Source organism: Schistocerca piceifrons, chromosome 3 (assembly GCF_021461385.2).
Source record: "Schistocerca piceifrons isolate TAMUIC-IGC-003096 chromosome 3, iqSchPice1.1, whole genome shotgun sequence".
Lineage (NCBI taxonomy): Eukaryota > Metazoa > Arthropoda > Insecta > Orthoptera > Acrididae > Schistocerca > Schistocerca piceifrons.
Genome location: NC_060140.1, coordinates 571823568 through 571843847, shown reverse-complemented (window position 1 = coordinate 571843847; position 20280 = coordinate 571823568). Strand labels below are relative to the sequence as shown.

The window sequence follows — 20280 nt, the reverse complement described above, 5'->3', positions numbered from 1 at the left end:
CAGAAACCACTACCAGCTGCAGGTTCTCTATCTAATAACTTCCAGGAGCAACAAAAATATGATTTTTCAACATTTCTTGTGGTTACTGACTGAATTCAAAAATAGGTATTACAGTTAGAAATTGTATATGTGTCTTGTGGCAGCTTAATTCATGGCACAAAATTACTCAGAGATTATTCAACCAGTATCTCAGAATGAGAGCACTTAGTGACATTCAACAAATTCTAAATGCTACACAAAATTTTAAACCCTTATGAAACTTTTTCTCACTGACACCCTCATAAAATAATGAGAGGAAAAAGTTTATAGTGCTACATTTTCACCGTTCATGCAGTAAACCTTCAACATCAGGCATCACATTTTAATATATTGCTTTACCGCTAACTCTATTTGCAATACATTTTGCAAACAGTAATCACGTATACAGGGTAGTTTGATTTTTCAAAGAATTGAGGGTATACTAGTTTATTTCTAGTATCTGCAACATGTACATGCAAATCATAGTAATCTGCTAGCTTATATTTTAACTGAATATCAGAGTTCAAAGTTGCCATACTGAAATGTGAAAGTGTCTGATTAGAACAGAGACAAAAAATATTTCACTGAGAATAATTAAAAAATATGCACAGCAGAAAGTAGCCACAAATGAAATCACTATGCTCAAATATTCTTATCACCATTTTGTTGTGATGGCAGTCACAGAAAGCTGTATTGCACGTAAATAAATGTCAGTTTCTCCAAGGTGGCTACTTACCTACAAAACACACTATTAACAAGAGTCATCAGATTTATTCAAAGCAATATACACAATTAGAGTCATATGAGGAAACTCAGAATAAAATGCATAAGTTCACTAAAGATCACTCTAAAGCAAAGTCCAAACTGGATAAGTTACACATTCCTGATTCAAGGACTAAATCCACACTAGCCAACTCACAGGATACAGTCCAGTCTGTTAATATCTGTAAACCAGAGTAGTAATCTGGGAAGTTACTTGAAGGTTACTTGATGACCACTGCTAGGCAACTTGTGGATAACTGCTTTTAGAATTCTTTGGTAACCACTGATCACTTCACTTCACTCGAGTCACAATTCAACTGGCTATTGTGGAGATATGCAGCCTCCTGATACTAACACCATCTGTCACAGTCACTTGCGCAAGCCACTTCTACTCTTCCCAACATCGGGTTGCCCTGTCATCACAGTAATGCAGACAAATCATAATACAAGGGTCTATAACCAAATGGTTCACACACCAGCAATTTTAATAAAATTAATGGCTCATGTCTTTGTCACCCTTCATTCACCAATGTAATGTAGATAATACTCACTAAATAATACAAGGGTGATTCAAGTGAAAACCTTAAAAGTGCTATAATATTTTTCATTGTAACACTGAACAAGAAAACTTACATGTCCTTTTTCAACATAGTCTCCCAGACATTGAATGCATAATTATATTCCACTGCTTCACAAGTGCATAGATGCCATGATGAAAGAATTATTTTGGTCATGTGTTTAGCCATTCATAGACCACAGTTTTCACCTTTTTGCTACTTCTGAAATGCCTGCCTCCCATTGCTTCTTTGAGTGCACCAAAGAGATGAAAGTCACTAGAAGTGAGGTCTGGTGAATAAGGAAGATGTACCAGACATTCAAATTTAATTTCCTGAATAGTCTCAACTGTCTAATGGTGTCAGGTTTTGTCATGGTGTATCAATACTCCTGACATCAGAAGTCCTCATCATTTACTCCCAATTGCAGGGTGAATAAGAAGTACTGGTTACCATCACTCCCCTATCCATGTAATGCTCCAAAACTACTCTGTTTGCATCACAGAAGAGAATGAACACGAATTTTTCAGCAGACAGCTGAGTGCGAAATTTTTTTGGTTCCAGCGATGAGCCGTGGTGCCATTCTTTGCTTGACCTTTTCATTTCTGATTGGTGACAGGGGACTCAAGCCTGTAACAATTTTTCACAGAAATGCTTTATCTTCAACATGGAAATGATGCGTAAGTTCTTCACAGGTACCAACACGATGGTCTTCCAATTCGGCAATCAACTGACATAGCACCCATCTTGCAGACACCTTATTGAAATGCAGTACATTGTGAACAATATTCTGCACTACCAGTATTAAACTTCACACTTGTGGCTGTTTCATTCAGAGTTACACGTCTGTTCTCCTCTACAAGCTCCTCTGCTAATGCAACATTCTCGTCTCGTCCGTCACTACGCAATGAGGCTGCTCTGGGCTTGGGGCATCCTCCACAGAAGTTACACCACTTTTAAACTTCCTACACCACTTGTACACTTTCTGCAATGACAAACATGAATCACCATACTGTGCTGGAACTCTGCAATGAATATTGATGGATTTGACACCTTCATTACACAAAAAACGGATCACATACAGCTGCTCAATTGCAGTGTATGCCGACAGCAGGGCAGCCATCTTGTTGTGGATGCTGCTGCCTTCTCCTGCATTTTACCAGCTCTTTGCCACATGTCAGTCACTTTTTAAACTCGAGGAACACTACTGTCAACTACCAACACAGCACACAACTTTTCGAAATTTTATGGAGCTTTTAAGGTTCTTATTTAAATCACCATCAAATATCTTGACTAGGAATGATGGGTACCTATGACCTTTTAACATTGCTGCACCTGAAGATGTAGCTTTAGGCTGCAAGGCCAGTTGCATGTCAATAAACAATAATTTTACAAGCTTTCAGTGGAATTCTTCTTAACATCACACTCTTGAACAGCTGTAGATGCCCAGTATATAAAACACTTTCTGAATGTACAGTGTATTTCTTGTTTGTGTTGACTGCAGAAACAAATGGAAGATTGTAATAAAAAATTTGAGAGTATTACTAGAAAGCAGTAGAATTAGACCAAAATTATTTATAATCAACATACTGAGAATAAGGAATCAACATATCAAATGTAAGGAAAAGCTGATAGAATGAACAGTATGTTTAAAAATTTTGGGCTGAAGATGAGCAACACAAAGACTATAAAAATGACCATCAACAGGGACCAATTTCCAAAGACGATACTATTAACCAGGAAACACTAGAGAGACACAGAAAGCATTCAGTTATTGTAATTAAGTCCGAAAACATTCATGGGACTGCAAAATACCACAACAAGCAAAAACAACCCTATACAGCACATAATTTGTGCCAATTCTCACTTATGGTTTAGAGCAATGAACCCTACTGATAAAAGATGATGGCAGAATTAACGGGAGAAAAATGAGATTCATAAGACCTATGAAGCAAACTACTAGAAAGGACAAGATAAAAAATAATCTGAACAGGAATGTAATTGGCATTGAAATCCCTGTTACTAGAGCAATAAAGAAACACAGACTGCAGTGGTATGGGCACATTATGAGATTGGGAAAAAAATAACAGCCAGATGATATTTTTGGATAAATGGACAGCAACAGTAGATCTATGAAGGCAGGAGGAGATAGTGAGGGCTTGTACATCATACCAGGGAAACTGGAGCTGGGAAATGGTGGTGGTGAAGATAATGATGACATAGAAAATAAAGTAACATTTAAGTCAGAGGACTAGTTGATAGTTCTTTGTATGTCAAACAGTTGATGACAAATATTAAATTTCTACAATAGTAAATGAACAAAAGAGTAAAAATGGACTGGGGTTTTTGTAGTCAACTAAACAACTATTTTCATTTTCTGATATACCTAAAACATAAAATTTACAATCAGTGTGTATTACCAGTTCTGCTTTGTGGGAGTGAGATACAAGCTTTTAATGTGAAAACCATTAAAAAACAAGACCTGTGATGTATCTAAAACAGACAATTTATGATCTGTGTGCTTTACTAGTTTTGATTTATGGGAGCAGATATGGACTTTTAATATGAAAATCATTAAAAAACAGAGACTGTGATGTATCTAAAACAGACAATTTGTGATCTGTGTGCATTACTAGTTTTGATTTATGGGAGCAGATATGGACTTTTAATATGAAAATCATTAAAAAAACAGACTCAGGAAGCAATGGAGAGGTGCATTATGGGAATTGCCACAAGAAACAGAAGTAGGGATAAGAGAGAGGTGAATTGTACAATTTTTGGGGGTAATATCATGAGCTGGAAATGAAATATAAACCACTCAGGTGGAAACATCACACAGCCCAAACTAAAGACATTATTAAGGATCATTCCATGTAGAAAATGTGGTGAGTGCTGAACAAAACATGCAGCAAGCTCAATATGTAAGCACACCTCCAGTGACATTTTTGTCAAAAATTTGGCACTACAAGCTGGTTGTGGTAATACAACCAATACAGGTAAACAGAAAAGCAATGGCAAACTCTCCAAAAAATTCTAAAATTGAATTTCTAATGCAAAGATGCACCAAAGGGCTCCTACTATGTGCTGACTGCCATGGAGAAGACCTCTATACATGCATTTGTAAAAATATGCATTTAAAACATTCCATTTTTATTAAGGTTAAGCCTGGTTTCCACATTAAATGCAGTGGAGCAGAATGTTTTAATGGACAAGTCAAGAAAAGAAGATGATCATTTGGTGCTTATACGTGGTGGCAACAATGTAAATAAAAATGAAAGCAAGAGAGCCCTTGACATTTTTGAAACTTGTTCCCAAAACTAATTATTACGAATGTCATTAGCATAGATATGCAGCACAGCACAGCATGGTCTGCCACATTGGTTATTGGTTTTGAGTTAATAAAGTAGTAAAGTTCTACAATTCTGAGCTAAAAATTGTGTAATAAGTTTAATTGTGTACATTTGCCAGACCTAAGTAAAATGACTTGCCATACTAGGATTTTCATTATGCAGATGAGAGCCTTGAAGATCACACTGTAAGTGAAACAAGGAACAGCTTGTAAAAGCCTGTTTAACAGTTTCTGTATTCTGCCAGTTAGGCTATGTGCATGCTAGAACCATTATGCTAGTGAAAGAAGACACTAAGATCACAAATTGGAACATGCAAATTCACAGTCATGATACAAAGCATAAAACAGACTTCCATATGACTGATTGGAGATTAACTTTATCACCAAAAAGCCCATACGTCCAAGGGCCTTTTTTTATAATTTTCTACCAAATGTTCTTAAGATGAGACATGAGACACTTGTAAAAAATGATTCAAGCAGCAGCTTATCCATAAATGACCATATAACTTAGATATAAGATAAATAATAATTAAGTAAGACTCCTCCCAAGAAACAAGTATAGGATAAATTTCATAGCAAACCAACTATGCACTATGGGTTTATTAGTGTCCTACTGTTCAAATTATTTTATTGTAGCTTAGTGTAAAAAATAATGCTATAATTTATACTTTGTCGATACTGCCCATGCATGTGAAATTACATGTTATGAGCAGAAAATTTGAAATGAGAAGGTAATTTTTTGTTGGTTATAATAAAAACACTTCCATCTAGTGACTTGTGTATAACAGTGAATCTACAGAAATCACAAGATGAAGTGCAGACAGAGCTGGAGGACTCTTAAAGTCACTTTCATTAAAAACACAATAGCAAATTGCTTACATATAGCTGTTACTGAATTTGACTGAGTCAGCCATCTTCACATACCTAAATTGTCACAGCTTTATTGCTTATTGATCTTTGTCCATCATCTATCACAGGTGTCAACACCCTATTTAAAGCTATACATATGGTTCCTTTTTATTGCTATTCACCATTTCCCCTCAATAATATAAATATTTTATGTTGTTCAACACCCTGGTATTCAACTTCAGTTCACTGTAATTCATATTCATTTTTTGATAGTGCAGTGTTATGAGTTCAACAAATTTAAAAATGTTTACTTGGTGATACAGTGGACATAATAGCTAACAGCATGTCAATTTTTTCACAGGCTGATCTGGCTCTTGATGATGCTCCAGTTTGCATGAGGAAAGGAGTTGCAATGATAGACTACATTAAATTCTGTAACACATTAAGTGGATTACGCAAAAAGACGAAAACACCTGGACCTGAAGATTTCATGAGTCACGCACATTAGTGGTGGACTTCCCTACATGTCTGTGATTTCACCTAGTCTTAAGGTGATAGATGTTATCTCAATGATTGCAACTACGCAGTATGTAAATCAAGATTTTGTACAAAATGTACAAGAATATAACTCTTTAAAATATCAATTCAAAAAATAAAAAGAAGACAGTATGCATCTAGTATTTGTATTAACAACAGTTACTCAATGGATCGGTCTGAAAAACTTTCATATATCATTTATAGAATTATTTATACATCCATTACAACTATCAGCAATTGTGCAGTAATTGATGTTGTATTTCCAACGTACATTCAATATCAAAACATGACCCTTAGATTTTTTTGAAGTTTCATTCCTTCATTCATTATGTTACACATATCCTGCAAACAAGTATAACCTTTAAGGATGTGAAAATAGTCAAAGTATACAATAACAGATTTCAAGCAGCCGATGGTATGGTATTAACAATTAATCATCACAATACTGCTACAAAAGTATTTATGTTGAGCCAGCACAAACTGAACATACAAAAATTAGCAGCAAAGCTGACATTAAATCAGTGCTGTGTATCTCCTATTGCAAACTTACTACATCCATGACTGCATCAAGGTTTATCATAGAACAATCTATGCACCACAAAATTTGAGCCCTGCATCGCTACTTTTCATGCAGCAAATAGAAATATTCCATTTTTCAATCTACATGATCAGGTGATTTAGAAGGAGTGGCTAGCAAGTTATACAGTTAATTTTCTTTTGAATCTGTAGGAATTCTAAATGTGTTACTTCATATATGATGGGAGACTTCTGAAGACCCTTGCAGTCACTTTGAGTCCTGCAGCATGATGCAAATTCTTGATGGCAAATATTCTCCTGTTTCCTTGTAGTTGCATAAATTACAATTCAACTAAAGCTGGACCATTAAAGCATTTTTGGTCCATATCTTTTACTCTCCTCATAACAGGATGTCATATGTATTAATACTTATGACAATGTGGTAGAAGATAACTTACAAACACTTAAGTGACAAACAATGACAAACATTTCACAGAAGTTCAGGTATAATATTTAACACAAAAGAAAGAAAAAATTAAAAATATACTAAGACACCAAAAGAGGTGATACAAAATATTAGACACAAAGCCTTCTGTTTCAACTCAAAAGAGAATACAAGAACAAATGCAAAACCACATTAGAGAAGAAATGAGCTTAAATTGCCACCTGCTGCTATGTGATTCATTAGTTCCATTACACAGTATTTTCAAATTTTTACGGCAGTGAGACAAGATATAAAATGTAAAAGCTATTCAGAAACTGAGGGTTGCTCAGCAAGCCACGAAGTATCAGATGTATGATACTCAAGAAAGTAAACAAAAGGATTAGGAAATGACTGGAAGACATAATTACAATTATTCCAATGAGAATGAAATGTAAATGGGTGGGACACATAATCAAACAAATCCCAGCTGGATCAAGGAAGTTCTTTACTGAATTACAGATAATGAAAAGACTAAGTTGTTAACTTCATGGCAGATGGATTGTTGACATTAGAAAACATGCAGGAGTGTCATTGACGTCTATATTGGAAAACTGTTTGATACCTCCCCCTTGATACCCATTATCTCTACAGTTAGGTCCCTTTCATCCTGGGGTCTGAGTGACTAGTCATTCCTATTTAACTTCATTAATCTACCCCTTTCTCCTCCCCTATGAAAGAACTCTTATTTCTGAAAGCTAGGTAGTGTGTCCCTTTTACTTTTATATGTCTATCATCAATATTACACATTTTGTATCCTGATGGTAAGTATGTAAGAGAAGAAATGAGCTTAAATTTCCACCTGCTGGTATGTGATTAATTGATTCCATTACACAGTATTTTCAAATTTTTAGGGCAGTAAGGCAAAAAAAAAAAAAAAAAAAAAAAAAAAAAAAATATTTAGCCAAACAAAGTACTCCATCCATTTTTACTCTTATAATTATTTATAGTAGTATGTGTGTATAACAATAAAACATGACAAATATTTACAACTAAAACAAATACGCTAATGTACTTTCCACAGGTCCCAAGAGGAATGATCATCTCTCTCTCTCTCTCTCTCTCTCTCTCTCTCTCTCTCTCTCTCTCTCCCTCTCTCTCTCTCTCTTTTTTCTTTAATGAACACTCATTTACTAAGATCACCTTAATGCACTGAATTTAAAATTTGAAAAAAAGTGTCTTTTTTATTTAGAAGGTAATAAATAAATAATAGAACTACTACAGTACTTATTTACAATGAAAATCCTTTAGGCTTCTCTTAAACTGAATTTCATTGGTTGTTAAGCTTTTTATGGCTGCTGGAAAGTTATTGAAAATGTGTGTTCCTGAATAATGCACACCTTTTTGTACAAGAGTAAGTGACTTTAAATCCTTGTGAAGATTATTCTTGTTTCTAGTATTGAGTCCATAAACTGAGCTGTTGGTTTGAAAAAGTGATATATTTTTAACGATAAATTTCATTAAGGAATAAATATATTGACAAGCAGTCATTAGTATCCCTAGTTCCCTAAACAGGCCTCTGCAGGATGTTCTTGAGTTCAGACCACATATAACTGTTATTGCACTTTTTTGTGCCTGGAAAATTTTAGCTTGGGTTGATGAATTACCCCAAAACATAATCCTATATGACAAGATGCTTCAGCAGTTCTGTGGCGTGCTCCTCCCAGGTGAATTTATTATCAAGCTGTAATCCCAAGAATTTAACACTTTTCACTTCTTCTATCTGCATGTCATCATATGTTAGGCATACACTCGTGGGACACCCCTTACAAGTTCTGAACTGCATGTAGTGTGTTTTTTCAAAGTTTAGTAACAAAGAATTGGTTAGGAACCAGTGATTAATGTCAACAAATATTTTATTAACTGATCTTTTTAAAACTAGACTTGATTTGCTATTTATTGCAATGTTTGTATCATCAGCAAGCAAAAAAAACTTGGCATCTGGTAATGTAACTGATGAAAGGTCATTGATATACACAAGAAAAAGTAAGGGCCCTTAGATGGAACTTTGTGGGAACCCACATGTAATTAATTACCAGTTGGATGATGCCTGATATCTTAATACATGTCTCTTTCCTAATAACATCCTTTGTTTCCTGCCAGAGGTATAAGATTTGAAGCATTTTGCAGCATTTCCTGTTACACCATAATATTCTAATTTACTGAAAAGGATATTGCGATTCACACAGTCAAATGCTTTTGACAGATCACAAAATAGACCAGCTGCCTGCACTATTTTGTCTAATGAATTAAGTACATTTTCACTGTAAGTGTAGCTAGTCTTCTCAATTTCAGAACCCTTTAGAAATCTGAATTGCAACTTCGGCAGTATGTTATTTGTGATAAGATGGTTATTAAGTCAACTGTACATTACCTTTTCAAAAATTTTTGAGAATGCTGACAAAAGTGAAATTGGACAGAAATTTGATGCTGTTTCTTTATCTCCCTTCTTAAACAGTGGCTTAACTTCAACATATTTCAACCATTCAGGAAATAGTCCACTGATAAATGACTGGTTACGCAGATAGCTTAATATGGTACTTAACTCAGAATCACATTCTTTAATTAACTTTGTTGATATTTCATCATACCCACTAGATGTTTTTGATTTTAAAGATTTTATGATGGTCATTACTTCTGCTAGGGTAGTGAGGGTCAAATTCATATTACATAAACGATTTATTGCAGCAAAATAGCCATTATAGTTATACATTAGAATACAATCATTTGAGAGTGAATTACAAGGATGTATTGAGTGTCTGCATAATTCTTAGTAGTAGATTACATTCAGTGCAGGTAATATAACAGATTGCCATTTGAACCATTTATTCCATAGTCTCTAATTGATCTGGTCCTCTTGTTGCATATTTCTATATGGTATCTCTCACAAGACTGTCCACATAGTGTACACTTGCAAAGGTTTGACGGTTCACGGTATGTTGTATTTGCACAAATTTCATGGTAGAATCCGGGTACTGAGAGTCTTGTAAGTACGTGTCTCATCTCAAAATTTGCTGCTGTCCAAGTGTAGTCGATCATGGCCCCGGATCCATAGAGTTCTGTTGGTACTTCATCTCTTTTCTTGAGTAGTGATCTTAGTAGGTTCTCCGATGCTGATGTGTTGGGAAGTAAGAACCCTGTCCTTAGATCCTCTATGAGGAAAGATTCTCGGGTGAGAAGGTAGACTTATCTTGATCTTGTGGTTTTTGCTACCCCTAATGCTCTTTTGATATAGGTTGCTTTTACTCTTTCCAATGTTTCTAAGTTCTTTTCATTTAAGTGTATCCATATGATTTCTGTCCCATAAGCCAGTATCAGTATTATTTTTGATTTGAAGAGTGCCATAGCTGTGTCTAGATTTAGTGTTCTGATGGAACTTATTTCGTTTATCGCTCTGATGGCTTGTGTCGCTTTCTCTGTTATGTGTTTAGCGAAGCACTTTGCAGACGGCTGGAGTGTTATCCCTAGATATTTGTAATCTTTTGTGATAGATATTTGCTTTCCTTGTAGTGCAATTCTTGTCGTTTTTGGGATTTGCCCGCTTGGTCTGAATACCATCGTTTCTGTCTTGTCGGTGTTGATTACGAACTTGTGTTTTGCGCACCATTTTTCCACGTCTTCTATAGTCTCCTGTAGTTTCTTTAAGTTTTTTGAGCCTATCACAATGTCGTCCGCGTAGGCATATGCTTCGACATCTTCATCTTTAGCGATTTCCATAATGTCCTTTGCTGCCAGAATGAACAGGAGGTGTCTCCTTGGAGTACTTCATTTGTTTGCCTTATTGGTTCAGACAGGTCGAGGTTGTCCGAGATCCTTATCCCATTCCATTCATTTATGGAGTTTATGATCCTCGTGTAGATGCTGTCTCTTCCCAGGGTTTCGTCGAGCATCCTTTTTACTAATGATTGATTGAGGAGGTCGAAGGCCTTTGTGAAGTCTATGAATACAGCATAATATTTTTGCTTCTTATCGATGGTTTCCCATATGTTTTTTTAAAAGCAGCTCCACTGCTGTGATAGTGGATCTTTTATGGAAGTAACTTGAAATGTCTGGGCTGAAGTATCTCATATCTACAGAACCTGACAACCCCATCTTTTCAGCAACAGTTATAAAGTGTTTGTTAAAAAGTTCTGCAACACTATACACATCTGTCACCAATGTATCATTTACTCTTAATGCTATTTGCCCCCCTTCATCTCTGGTTCTACCGGCCTCCTCCTTCACTATATCCCATATTGTCTTTATTTTGTTATCTCATATAACTATCTTTTCCTTGTAATATATTTGTTTTGATGTCCATATTACAGTCTTTAATATTTTGCTGTATTTCTTGTAATGTGCTATAGCATCAACATCAGAACTGTTTCGGATAGACAGATGCAGTTTTCTTCTTGTTTTACACGATACCTCTATACCTTGAGAAATCCATGGCTTCTTTGTAGACTTTGCTCTAACCTTGGTTAGTGTTGTGGGGAAAACAGTGTTCAAATAAGGTAAGCACTTGATTAGCAAAAGTGTTATATTTTTCATTCATGCCATGAGCACTGTAAACATCACTCCAGTGAATGTCTCTGAGGAGTGTCCTAAAATAATCAATTTTTTGCGTATTGATTACCCTCTTGAGTTCAGATTTAACAGATTTTATATCCTGTTCAGTATTAACATTTAGCAGAAGGAACTGCATGTCATGGTCTGAGAGGCCATTGACTATTGGTTTTGTACTACGATTTTGTTCATTGGACTTTTCTATAAAGATATTATCAATGGCTGTTTGTGAGCAATTGGCTACACTGGTTGGGAACGTTACTGTAGGAATTAAGTTGAATGACAGTGCTACTAACTCAAATAAGTTCTTACTGGGAGAGTCTTTAAGGAAATCTTTGTGGGAGTCATCAGCACCCACTATTCCTTTGTTTTTGGTTGTTAAATGGGCCAGTACAGTTTCAAGGTGGTTTATGAACAGATTAGTTACCTGCAGATGCTCGATATACACTTAATATTATGAAGGATTTTTTATTAGATTCTACTTCTGTTGCACATGCTTCCATATGCTGTTCTGGGCAATTTATGAATGTCTATGTTCCCTAATTTATGACAGTTCCTGATGAATGTGGCAACTCCTCCTTTCTCCATTTCTGCTCTACAAAAGTGAAATGCTAACCTAAATCCTGTAACACTTAAAAATTCTATACCAGTGGTCACATGACGTTCAGAGAGGCAGATTATGTCAGCTGGGTTTGAGGACTCTAATTCATTTGTACATATAATTAATTCATTAATTTTATTTCTCAGTCCTCAAACATTTTGATGCAATAAAAATAGCTGACATTTCACATTGACTGAGTTAAAATTGGGTAAAGTTGAAATTTCTGCTGATTGTTGAAAATTCTCAACCAAAAGCTGTTTATGCTGATGTAATAAGCTAGAATTATTATGTTTTTTGGATTTTTTCTCAAACTGAACGTTTGTCTCAATCCTAACCTCTCTTAAAACTTTCTTCCTCCCTAACCTAAAAAGGTTCTTTTCTGAACCCTATAATCACCAGTATTTTATCACTCATGACTGTGCCTCCCCCTTTGAACTTTCCTGCTATTTTCCCAGCCAGTTTACCCTTCCCTTTCCTGTTGAGGTGAAGGCCATGCCTAGTATAATCCCACCTACTGAGAGAATTAACAGGAAACACACCAATGTGTGACCCTGCACCTGACATAAGCAGCCGTTTCAACTCCAAATTAATTCTCCTGACAAAAGAGTTCAAATGAGGTCGGTCATGGAACAGATACAAACTCAAAACTAGTATGCTTTGATGCTGATGCAATCTTTGCCAGTTCAGACTCTATACTGTACCCAGGATCTCTGTCAGTACTATTACCTGGCCCACCCACTATAACCATGGTGTCTTCCTAAGTGAAATCTTTGCAAAGTGATCCTAAATCCTCTGTCACCTGCTCCATACCAACACTAGGTGACCTGATTATAAAGCCACGTTCACCACTACAACATGTTTTGGAAATCTGTGACAACTTAAGTCGGTTTCTCAAATGCAACTAACATGGCATCACAGCTTGTGGCTTACTGTACTGGCATCATTCACAATGGATGCCACAAATTCTACGTAGTTGCACAGCTTTTAATATGGCATCAATTGAAATCATATGGACGAGTATGAGTGTTATACTGCAGGTTATGGCACTGCTTCTGTGGCAACAGTTAAATACAAGAAAGATGAAACCCAAATCTTGGATCTGAAAATAGATTTTGTACAAAAATAAATCAGGTGTCACAAACAAATTTATAAAAGAAATAATGCTCAGGAGATGAAAATGCTGTGTGCAATGGCAAACTAACCAATGGCTGGCATACATATATCATTTGAAGAAACGGCCATCTCCCGGGGATTTTAGAATATTGTTGTATTTGTTGATGTAGCCATTTCAAGTAACTAACTTTAACAGCTCACACATCACATTCGGGAGCTATTTCCATCATTTAATACAAAATTTATGCAATGCTTGGACTCTCAAACTGCGAAGTTTATATGACTCACATTTTTGGATATTTATTCATCCAAAAAAGTCTTAAGACAGAGGGATACAATATTGGTTTGTAGATATTGCGTCCTCCTCCTCCTCCTCCCCCCTCCATACACACACACACACACACACACACACACACACACACACACACACACCTGCAGAAAATCAAACATAAGTTTCTGTTCTTGTAGTTCCAGAAGCTGCAAAAACATACCTGCCAACCACTGTTTTCACTTTTTCGGTAATATGAGGAAAACACACTGTAATTGAATGGAGTATAGCAGCAATTACTCCATGATAAATGCAACAGAACGCTCCTGTTTTGAAATACTACTACCAGGGAACAGTGATGGAAAAAAGTGGTGCAACAAAGTACAACCAAGTTGAACTTTTTGTGGCATGATAATAGTTGCATTTCTTAAGTTGTGCCACTAAAAACAGGGAGTTCACATAATACAAATGCACTGCAACTGCAGTACGTCACTAGCTGTGGTGACACTTTTTTTGTGTTTATGAAAGCGGCTTTACTGATGACCGGTAACAGTTGCATCATAATCGGAGGTGCAGACGATATTTATCACAACAAAACTTTATGTGCAATGAGAATCTTGAAGGAAACAATCAAAAGAATACCTCAAGCTCTTTTCTAGATTGTCATTATTCCACAGTGGCATGATCTGACAGAAAACTCATGCGTAAACTTTGACATTTTCACAGCAAATAGGATATTCGAGAAAATCTGTAGACATTGCCTGAATGCAATGTTTATACAGATAAACAGTGGGAACAAGGAACACGTTACAATATATAGTCTCCACGTGAAAGCAAGAGGGGAAAAAATAGTGTAGAAATACTTAAACTCATTAATAAGTTATCTGTAGAGCAAGGGACTCCATTCCCAATTCCGCCCAAAACAAGAGTCATCTGCAACAGTAGAACCACTATTATAAGTGACAGTTGTGAAGTCACCATCATTATTGGTAACAGCAGCAGAACAGCAATAACAACCACCATCAGCAGAGGAACCACACTGGCAGCAGCGGATCAACAAAAACACCCATTAGCAGGTGCGGCTCGTAATTAAAGGCTCTGAGGCGGAGCCGCCCCAAAATATATGTTAAAGTAAATTTCGCAAGAACGTATTACATAATTTAAATTATCAGGACGAATTTCGCATATTGCCCATTCCAATTAAAATAACGACGGTCAACGTTTTTGGAACTGCTTGTATTGATAGATGTTTTCCGAACGGTTAGTAATGTTTAGGCTGCGCCTTGGAACGTCCGTAAGCTGCATGTAGTAGCGGTTTGGGGGCGTGGCTTCTACATAGTACTGCTCTTTACGGGCGACCCGAAGGCTCAGAGCTTGCAGCCTAAGGGTGTCATACCAACCACCACACGTTTTTCACGTTCCACTATCTATGTAATAAAGGAATGTAGAGTGGCCGAAACTTCGCTATCCAATCTCTGTCTCTGCACATCTCTACTACGCTTCGATGTGCCATTAATCGACGTTTAGTATTATTGTTTTGATAATGTTTTACATAGTTGTTTTGTTTCTGCCATTGGCTATTTTATCCACGTTTAGAATAAGTTTGCAAATATCCCGCCAGAGTGCACTAGACTACAGAAACATAACAGTACTGCCATCTAGCGAGAGTTTCATAAGTGATTAGAGGACAAAGCGCGCGAAATTTGTCCCATTACTTTACTTTCCTTGCTTGCTGATGCTGACTGCTTTTGTTGATATCGTGTGATATTAGCAAGTTTCTTTTTTGGAGTGTATTTTGCAAGATTTTAGTGAGTTTTACTTGCACAAGACCTGTGACGTCACCAGAACATCACAGTATCGTCATGCGAACTCGTAAACTTCGAGCTTTGGAGGTAAAGCACAATAAACGCCTTAAGTTTAGAACTGAAAACACCTAAAATATTAAGCAGCCGCAAAGTTAAGATTCGTCGCATTAAAGATCTCTCCGAAACGCGTCTTTTCATATGATTTGCTGCAAAGTGTCAGAAAATGTAATGATGTATAAAAACACTAACCAAAGATTTTAACTCGAGGTTAGCTTCTAATGATATTTAATACCTGATTATAGAAGATACAGTACGTAAAATTATAGGTAGAAAGTGATATGCCCACCCCCTCCCCCTGAATCCTTAGTTGTTTATGTCAGACTAATCTGTAGCGTAACCCAACGTCTGTGTTGGCTCCGATCGATAAATACCTCAGCCTTCCCCAGTATAGAAACCACGAGCCGCGCCTGCCCATTAGCAACAAAGGCTCTGTCAGCATCAGCACCATTAGCCGAACAACCAGCTGCACTCTCACCACCAGCAGCAGATCTGTCATCAGCAGTAGCAACAGCATCCAGTCCATCAGTAGCAATTAGTTAAGTGCCAATCAGAAGAAGAGCCATACAAACATCACATTTGGAGAATTCTTCTCTGCCCAGTAGCTTGAAGGGGACACCAAAATGAGCAACTCATCAAATCTAGATGTCAATCCCTTAATTTTTCTGTATCAGAAGAGCAAGGATTATGCAACAATCTTTGTGAGCTGGAACTCATTTTAAATTTTAATCTTCAGGACATTTGTGTGAGGTGTACTAATGAGCACTGGCTACATGACAAACAGATTTGTGCAGCAAAAACACCAGACTTTGTCCTGATAAGTGGTTTTTGCATGGAAAGTTATAAATGTGGAGGTGATCTTTTGAATGAATTGAAAAGTAGAACAAAATGTGTAATAGTACTTGATGACTTCAACATTAATTTTAACACAGGTAATGGGAAAAAGTGAAATTATTAAATCTGTTTAGCTCATAAAACATGCAGTCAACTGTGCAGTAAATTACCAGATATGGGGATGGGTCCCAAACAACACTTGACCAGACATTTATCAACAAAAAAAGACTGTGACTATAATATTGAAGTAAACATAAGTGTTTTTAATAGTAAGCTTCAAAAGGTACACTGGGACAGAGAACAAACTGATGATGTAATCAAGATGTATGAAACAATTCACTGATTATGAATACTGCTATGATATGAGATTCCCATTAAAAGTAATTCAAAGAGAAGTCAAAGACATAGAATTCCCATTAAAAATAATCCAATAACTTAAACACATGGGTAAGACAAAGAATTTTTTAAAAAATCAGCTATTATCCGTAGAAACCTATGGAGACATGCCAAAATAAATACAAAAATAAAACAAAACTATAGAAATTACTGTTAGAAGGAAACATTCCACGTGGGAAAAATTATATATAAAAACAAAGATGAGGTGACTTACCGAACGAAAGCGCTGGCAGGTTGATAGACACACACACACACACACACACACACACACACACACACACACGCACACAAAATTCAAGCTTTCGCAACAAACTGTTGCCTTATCAGGAAAGAGGGAAGGAGAGGGGAAGACGAAAGGAAGTGGGTTTTAAGGGAGAGGGTAAGGAGTCATTCCAATCCCGGGAGCGGAAAGACTTACCTTAGGGGGAAAAAAGGACAGGTATACACTCGCACACACGCACATACAGGTGTGGATGGATATGTGCGTGTGTGCAAATAATTCTGGTTTTATTTTTACAAACACAAATATTTTATTCCACCATTGAGCATATTTACATGCTATTGGTATCGTCAGTGTTTACATAATATTAATAACAATAATGATAATAATATAATCTTTGACATGATTAATGTTATTAACTACAATATAATAATCCAAGATGGATGCAATACATATTCTCTTTGTCAACATTCCACATCGCTATGATCTGCCACGCTGGTCTTGTGTGAACAAAGAGATTAGTGCTGCTAATGAGAGTTTTTCCAGTAGGCCTATATGCAGTCAGTTCGAAAATGTTTGTGTTGTTGATATTAGTGGCATTGGTCGGAGATTCCACACTTCTCATGGCCTTCACTTGAATGGCCTAGGGAAAAAAATTGTAGCACAAAAAGTATTGAATGAAATAAAAAGGCACCAGCAAACACCTGCAGCACCATCAACGACAGTAACAGTAACACCACAAAAATCAATAACAACAAGTTCATCACAAGTAGCAACAACAACAGAAGCAACAGCAACAACAAAATCATCACCATTAGCAGCAGTAAAATTACCACAAATGGTCAAACCACAATCAGTAACTGCAACTAAACCTTTGGCAGAAATAACAGCAAAACCAACAGATACTACAACAACAGATCCACCATCAACAGAAATAGTGCCAATAAAAGAATCAAAGGCAGCAACAGCACGAAGAATCCTGTCAGCACCACCACCACAACCACTACCACCACCACCACCTCCGGCCACAGAAACAACAGCAGCAGCAACTGAACCAACAACAACAGTAGCAGCAGCAACAAAACCATCAACAACAGTTGCAGCAACACAACACTGTCTAAGGAGGAGTCATAGACAAGGTACATCTACATCGTTAAATAAGGATTTTTTATGGCTTCAGACAAAGAAAAGGAAAAGATTGTGACAAATCAGCAAGAAAATTTGCAGATAAGTCACAACTACTATGGAAAAAGCAGCACATTACCAGGTAATGACAAAAGAAAAAATACTTGCAAAGCAGTCAGGATAATGTGTCAGAATATTCAATGCCTCAGAAACAAAGTACTAGATCTAGAAGTAGCTTTAAATAATCTTGCTGATGTCTCTTGTATTTGTTTATCTGAACACTGGTGCAAGGCTAGTGAATTAAGTCTCATAAATATAAGCAAGTTTAATTTAGCATCACATTATTGCCGAAGTGTTTTTAAAAATGGTGGGGTATGCATTTACTCTAGAATAGGACTGCAGTTCAAAGTGAAAACAGAATTGGACCATCTAAATATAGAAAAACATTTTGAATCATGTGCCATAGAGTTAAAAACTGAGAAGAGTGCCCTAGTTGTCATTACAATATATAGATCTCCACTGGGTGACAAAAACATATTCTTCAAAAAACTAGAAGCAGCATTAAACACTTTTTATAGTAATGAAGTGAAATTATTTTTATGTGGAGATTTTAATATTAACCTGTTAATTGAAAGTGATGAAAAAAGACAGCTTTTGAGTATACTCAGCAGCTTCCACATGAAACCACTCTTTACAGATGCCACCAGAATAACAGAACTGTCATCTTCTCTTTTAGACAATATTTTCACAAATATGGAGAATGGTATCACTGAGCCACTAAACGTAAACTTAGGTCTTTCGGAACACAATACACTATTAACATACATAAAGTACTCTATCCCCAAGGCAGTAAAATATAAGTGGGGATACAAAAGGCACTTCTATACAGAAAAAGTGAATACTTTCATCCAGTTGTTAGCTAATGAAGCCTGTGAACATGTCTTTGCACAAACAACAACCGAGGAATCTTTCAATGCTTTTTCTAGTACATTCATGTCCTATTTGAGATGTGTTTCCCAAAAAAGCTCACAAAGATCAATGTCATGCCTAGGAACACAAGCCAGTGGATAACACCTGCTATTAGAGTATCTAGTCAAACACTAAAACATATCAGTCAACTCAAAAAAGATAACAAAGATGAACACTTCACAGATTATGTTAAGACATACAAGAAAATTTACAGGAAGGTGATCAAAAAAGCCAAGACAATGCACAATGACAGTGTAATTGCTGGGTCAGCAAACAAACCGAAAGCTATATGGAATGTAGTAAAAAAAGAAATAGGCCCAAGCAAAAATGTTAGAAATCCAGATGACTTTGTTTTAAAAGATGATCAAGGTGTGCTAGTCAGAAATCTTACTTTAGCAAATTACATTACTGACTACTTCATAAATAGTCCAATCAATCTGAGTAAAAATTGTTCTAAGATTAGTAGAACATCAATCCCAGAAGAACAAAGTGTTAATTCATTATTGCTACCTCCCACAAACAAATTGGAAGTTAATCAAATAATAAAAACAATGAAGAATAAAATGTCCTCAGGGATTGACGAGATACCTTGCTCAGTCATGATGAGATGTGCTAGTGTCATATCAGACCCACTCTCACACATCATAAACGTATCATTTTCAGAAGGTGTCTTTCCACAACGATTAAAAATTGCAAAAGTAAAACCATTGTATAAAAAGGGCAATATACATGAAGTGGAAAACTATAGACCAATAGCTTTATTATCGGTATTTTCAAAAGTAATAGAGACAGTCATGAAAAATAGAATTAGAAATTACCCCGAGAAATTCAATCTATTGTCTGTAAACCAACACGGCTTTCACAAAGGAATGAGTACAGAGTCATCCATCACCCAATTCATTGAAAATATTGTAATGGGGCTAGATAAGAACAACAGTACAATAGGAATAAATTTGGAACTCTCAAAGGCATTTGATACTGTCCAACATGATATCCTGCTAGACAAATTAGAATATGTCGGTATACAAGGAGTAGCTAAAAAGTGGTTTCAGTCATATCTCCATAATAGGAAACAGGTAGTAGAAATTGCAACAACAAACAGTAAAAACCAAAGTATTGTTTACAGATCGGATATTCAGACTGTGCCAATTGGGGTACCGCAGGGGAGTGTTCTAGGACCTCTCCTATTTCTTCTTTTCATAAATGATATCAAGATTTCAGTAAATGGTACTCATATAACCCTGTTTGCGGATGACATGAACATCGTAGTAACTGACATAA

At 36.2% G+C, this 20280-nt stretch overlaps 1 protein-coding gene across 1 annotated transcript in view; it reads left to right on the top strand.

Moving 5' to 3' along the window:
* The window catches only part of LOC124789440 (myosin regulatory light polypeptide 9-like), a 117118-nt gene extending 110909 nt beyond the window's left edge, over window positions 1-6209 (top strand). Inside the window, exon 6 of the mRNA XM_047256790.1 lies at window positions 5894-6209. Within this exon, the coding sequence (XP_047112746.1) occupies window positions 5894-6040 (147 nt within the window). The 3' untranslated portion in view covers window positions 6041-6209. The remainder of the gene's footprint in view (window positions 1-5893) is intronic.
* Window positions 6210-20280: the final 14071 nt, after the last annotated feature.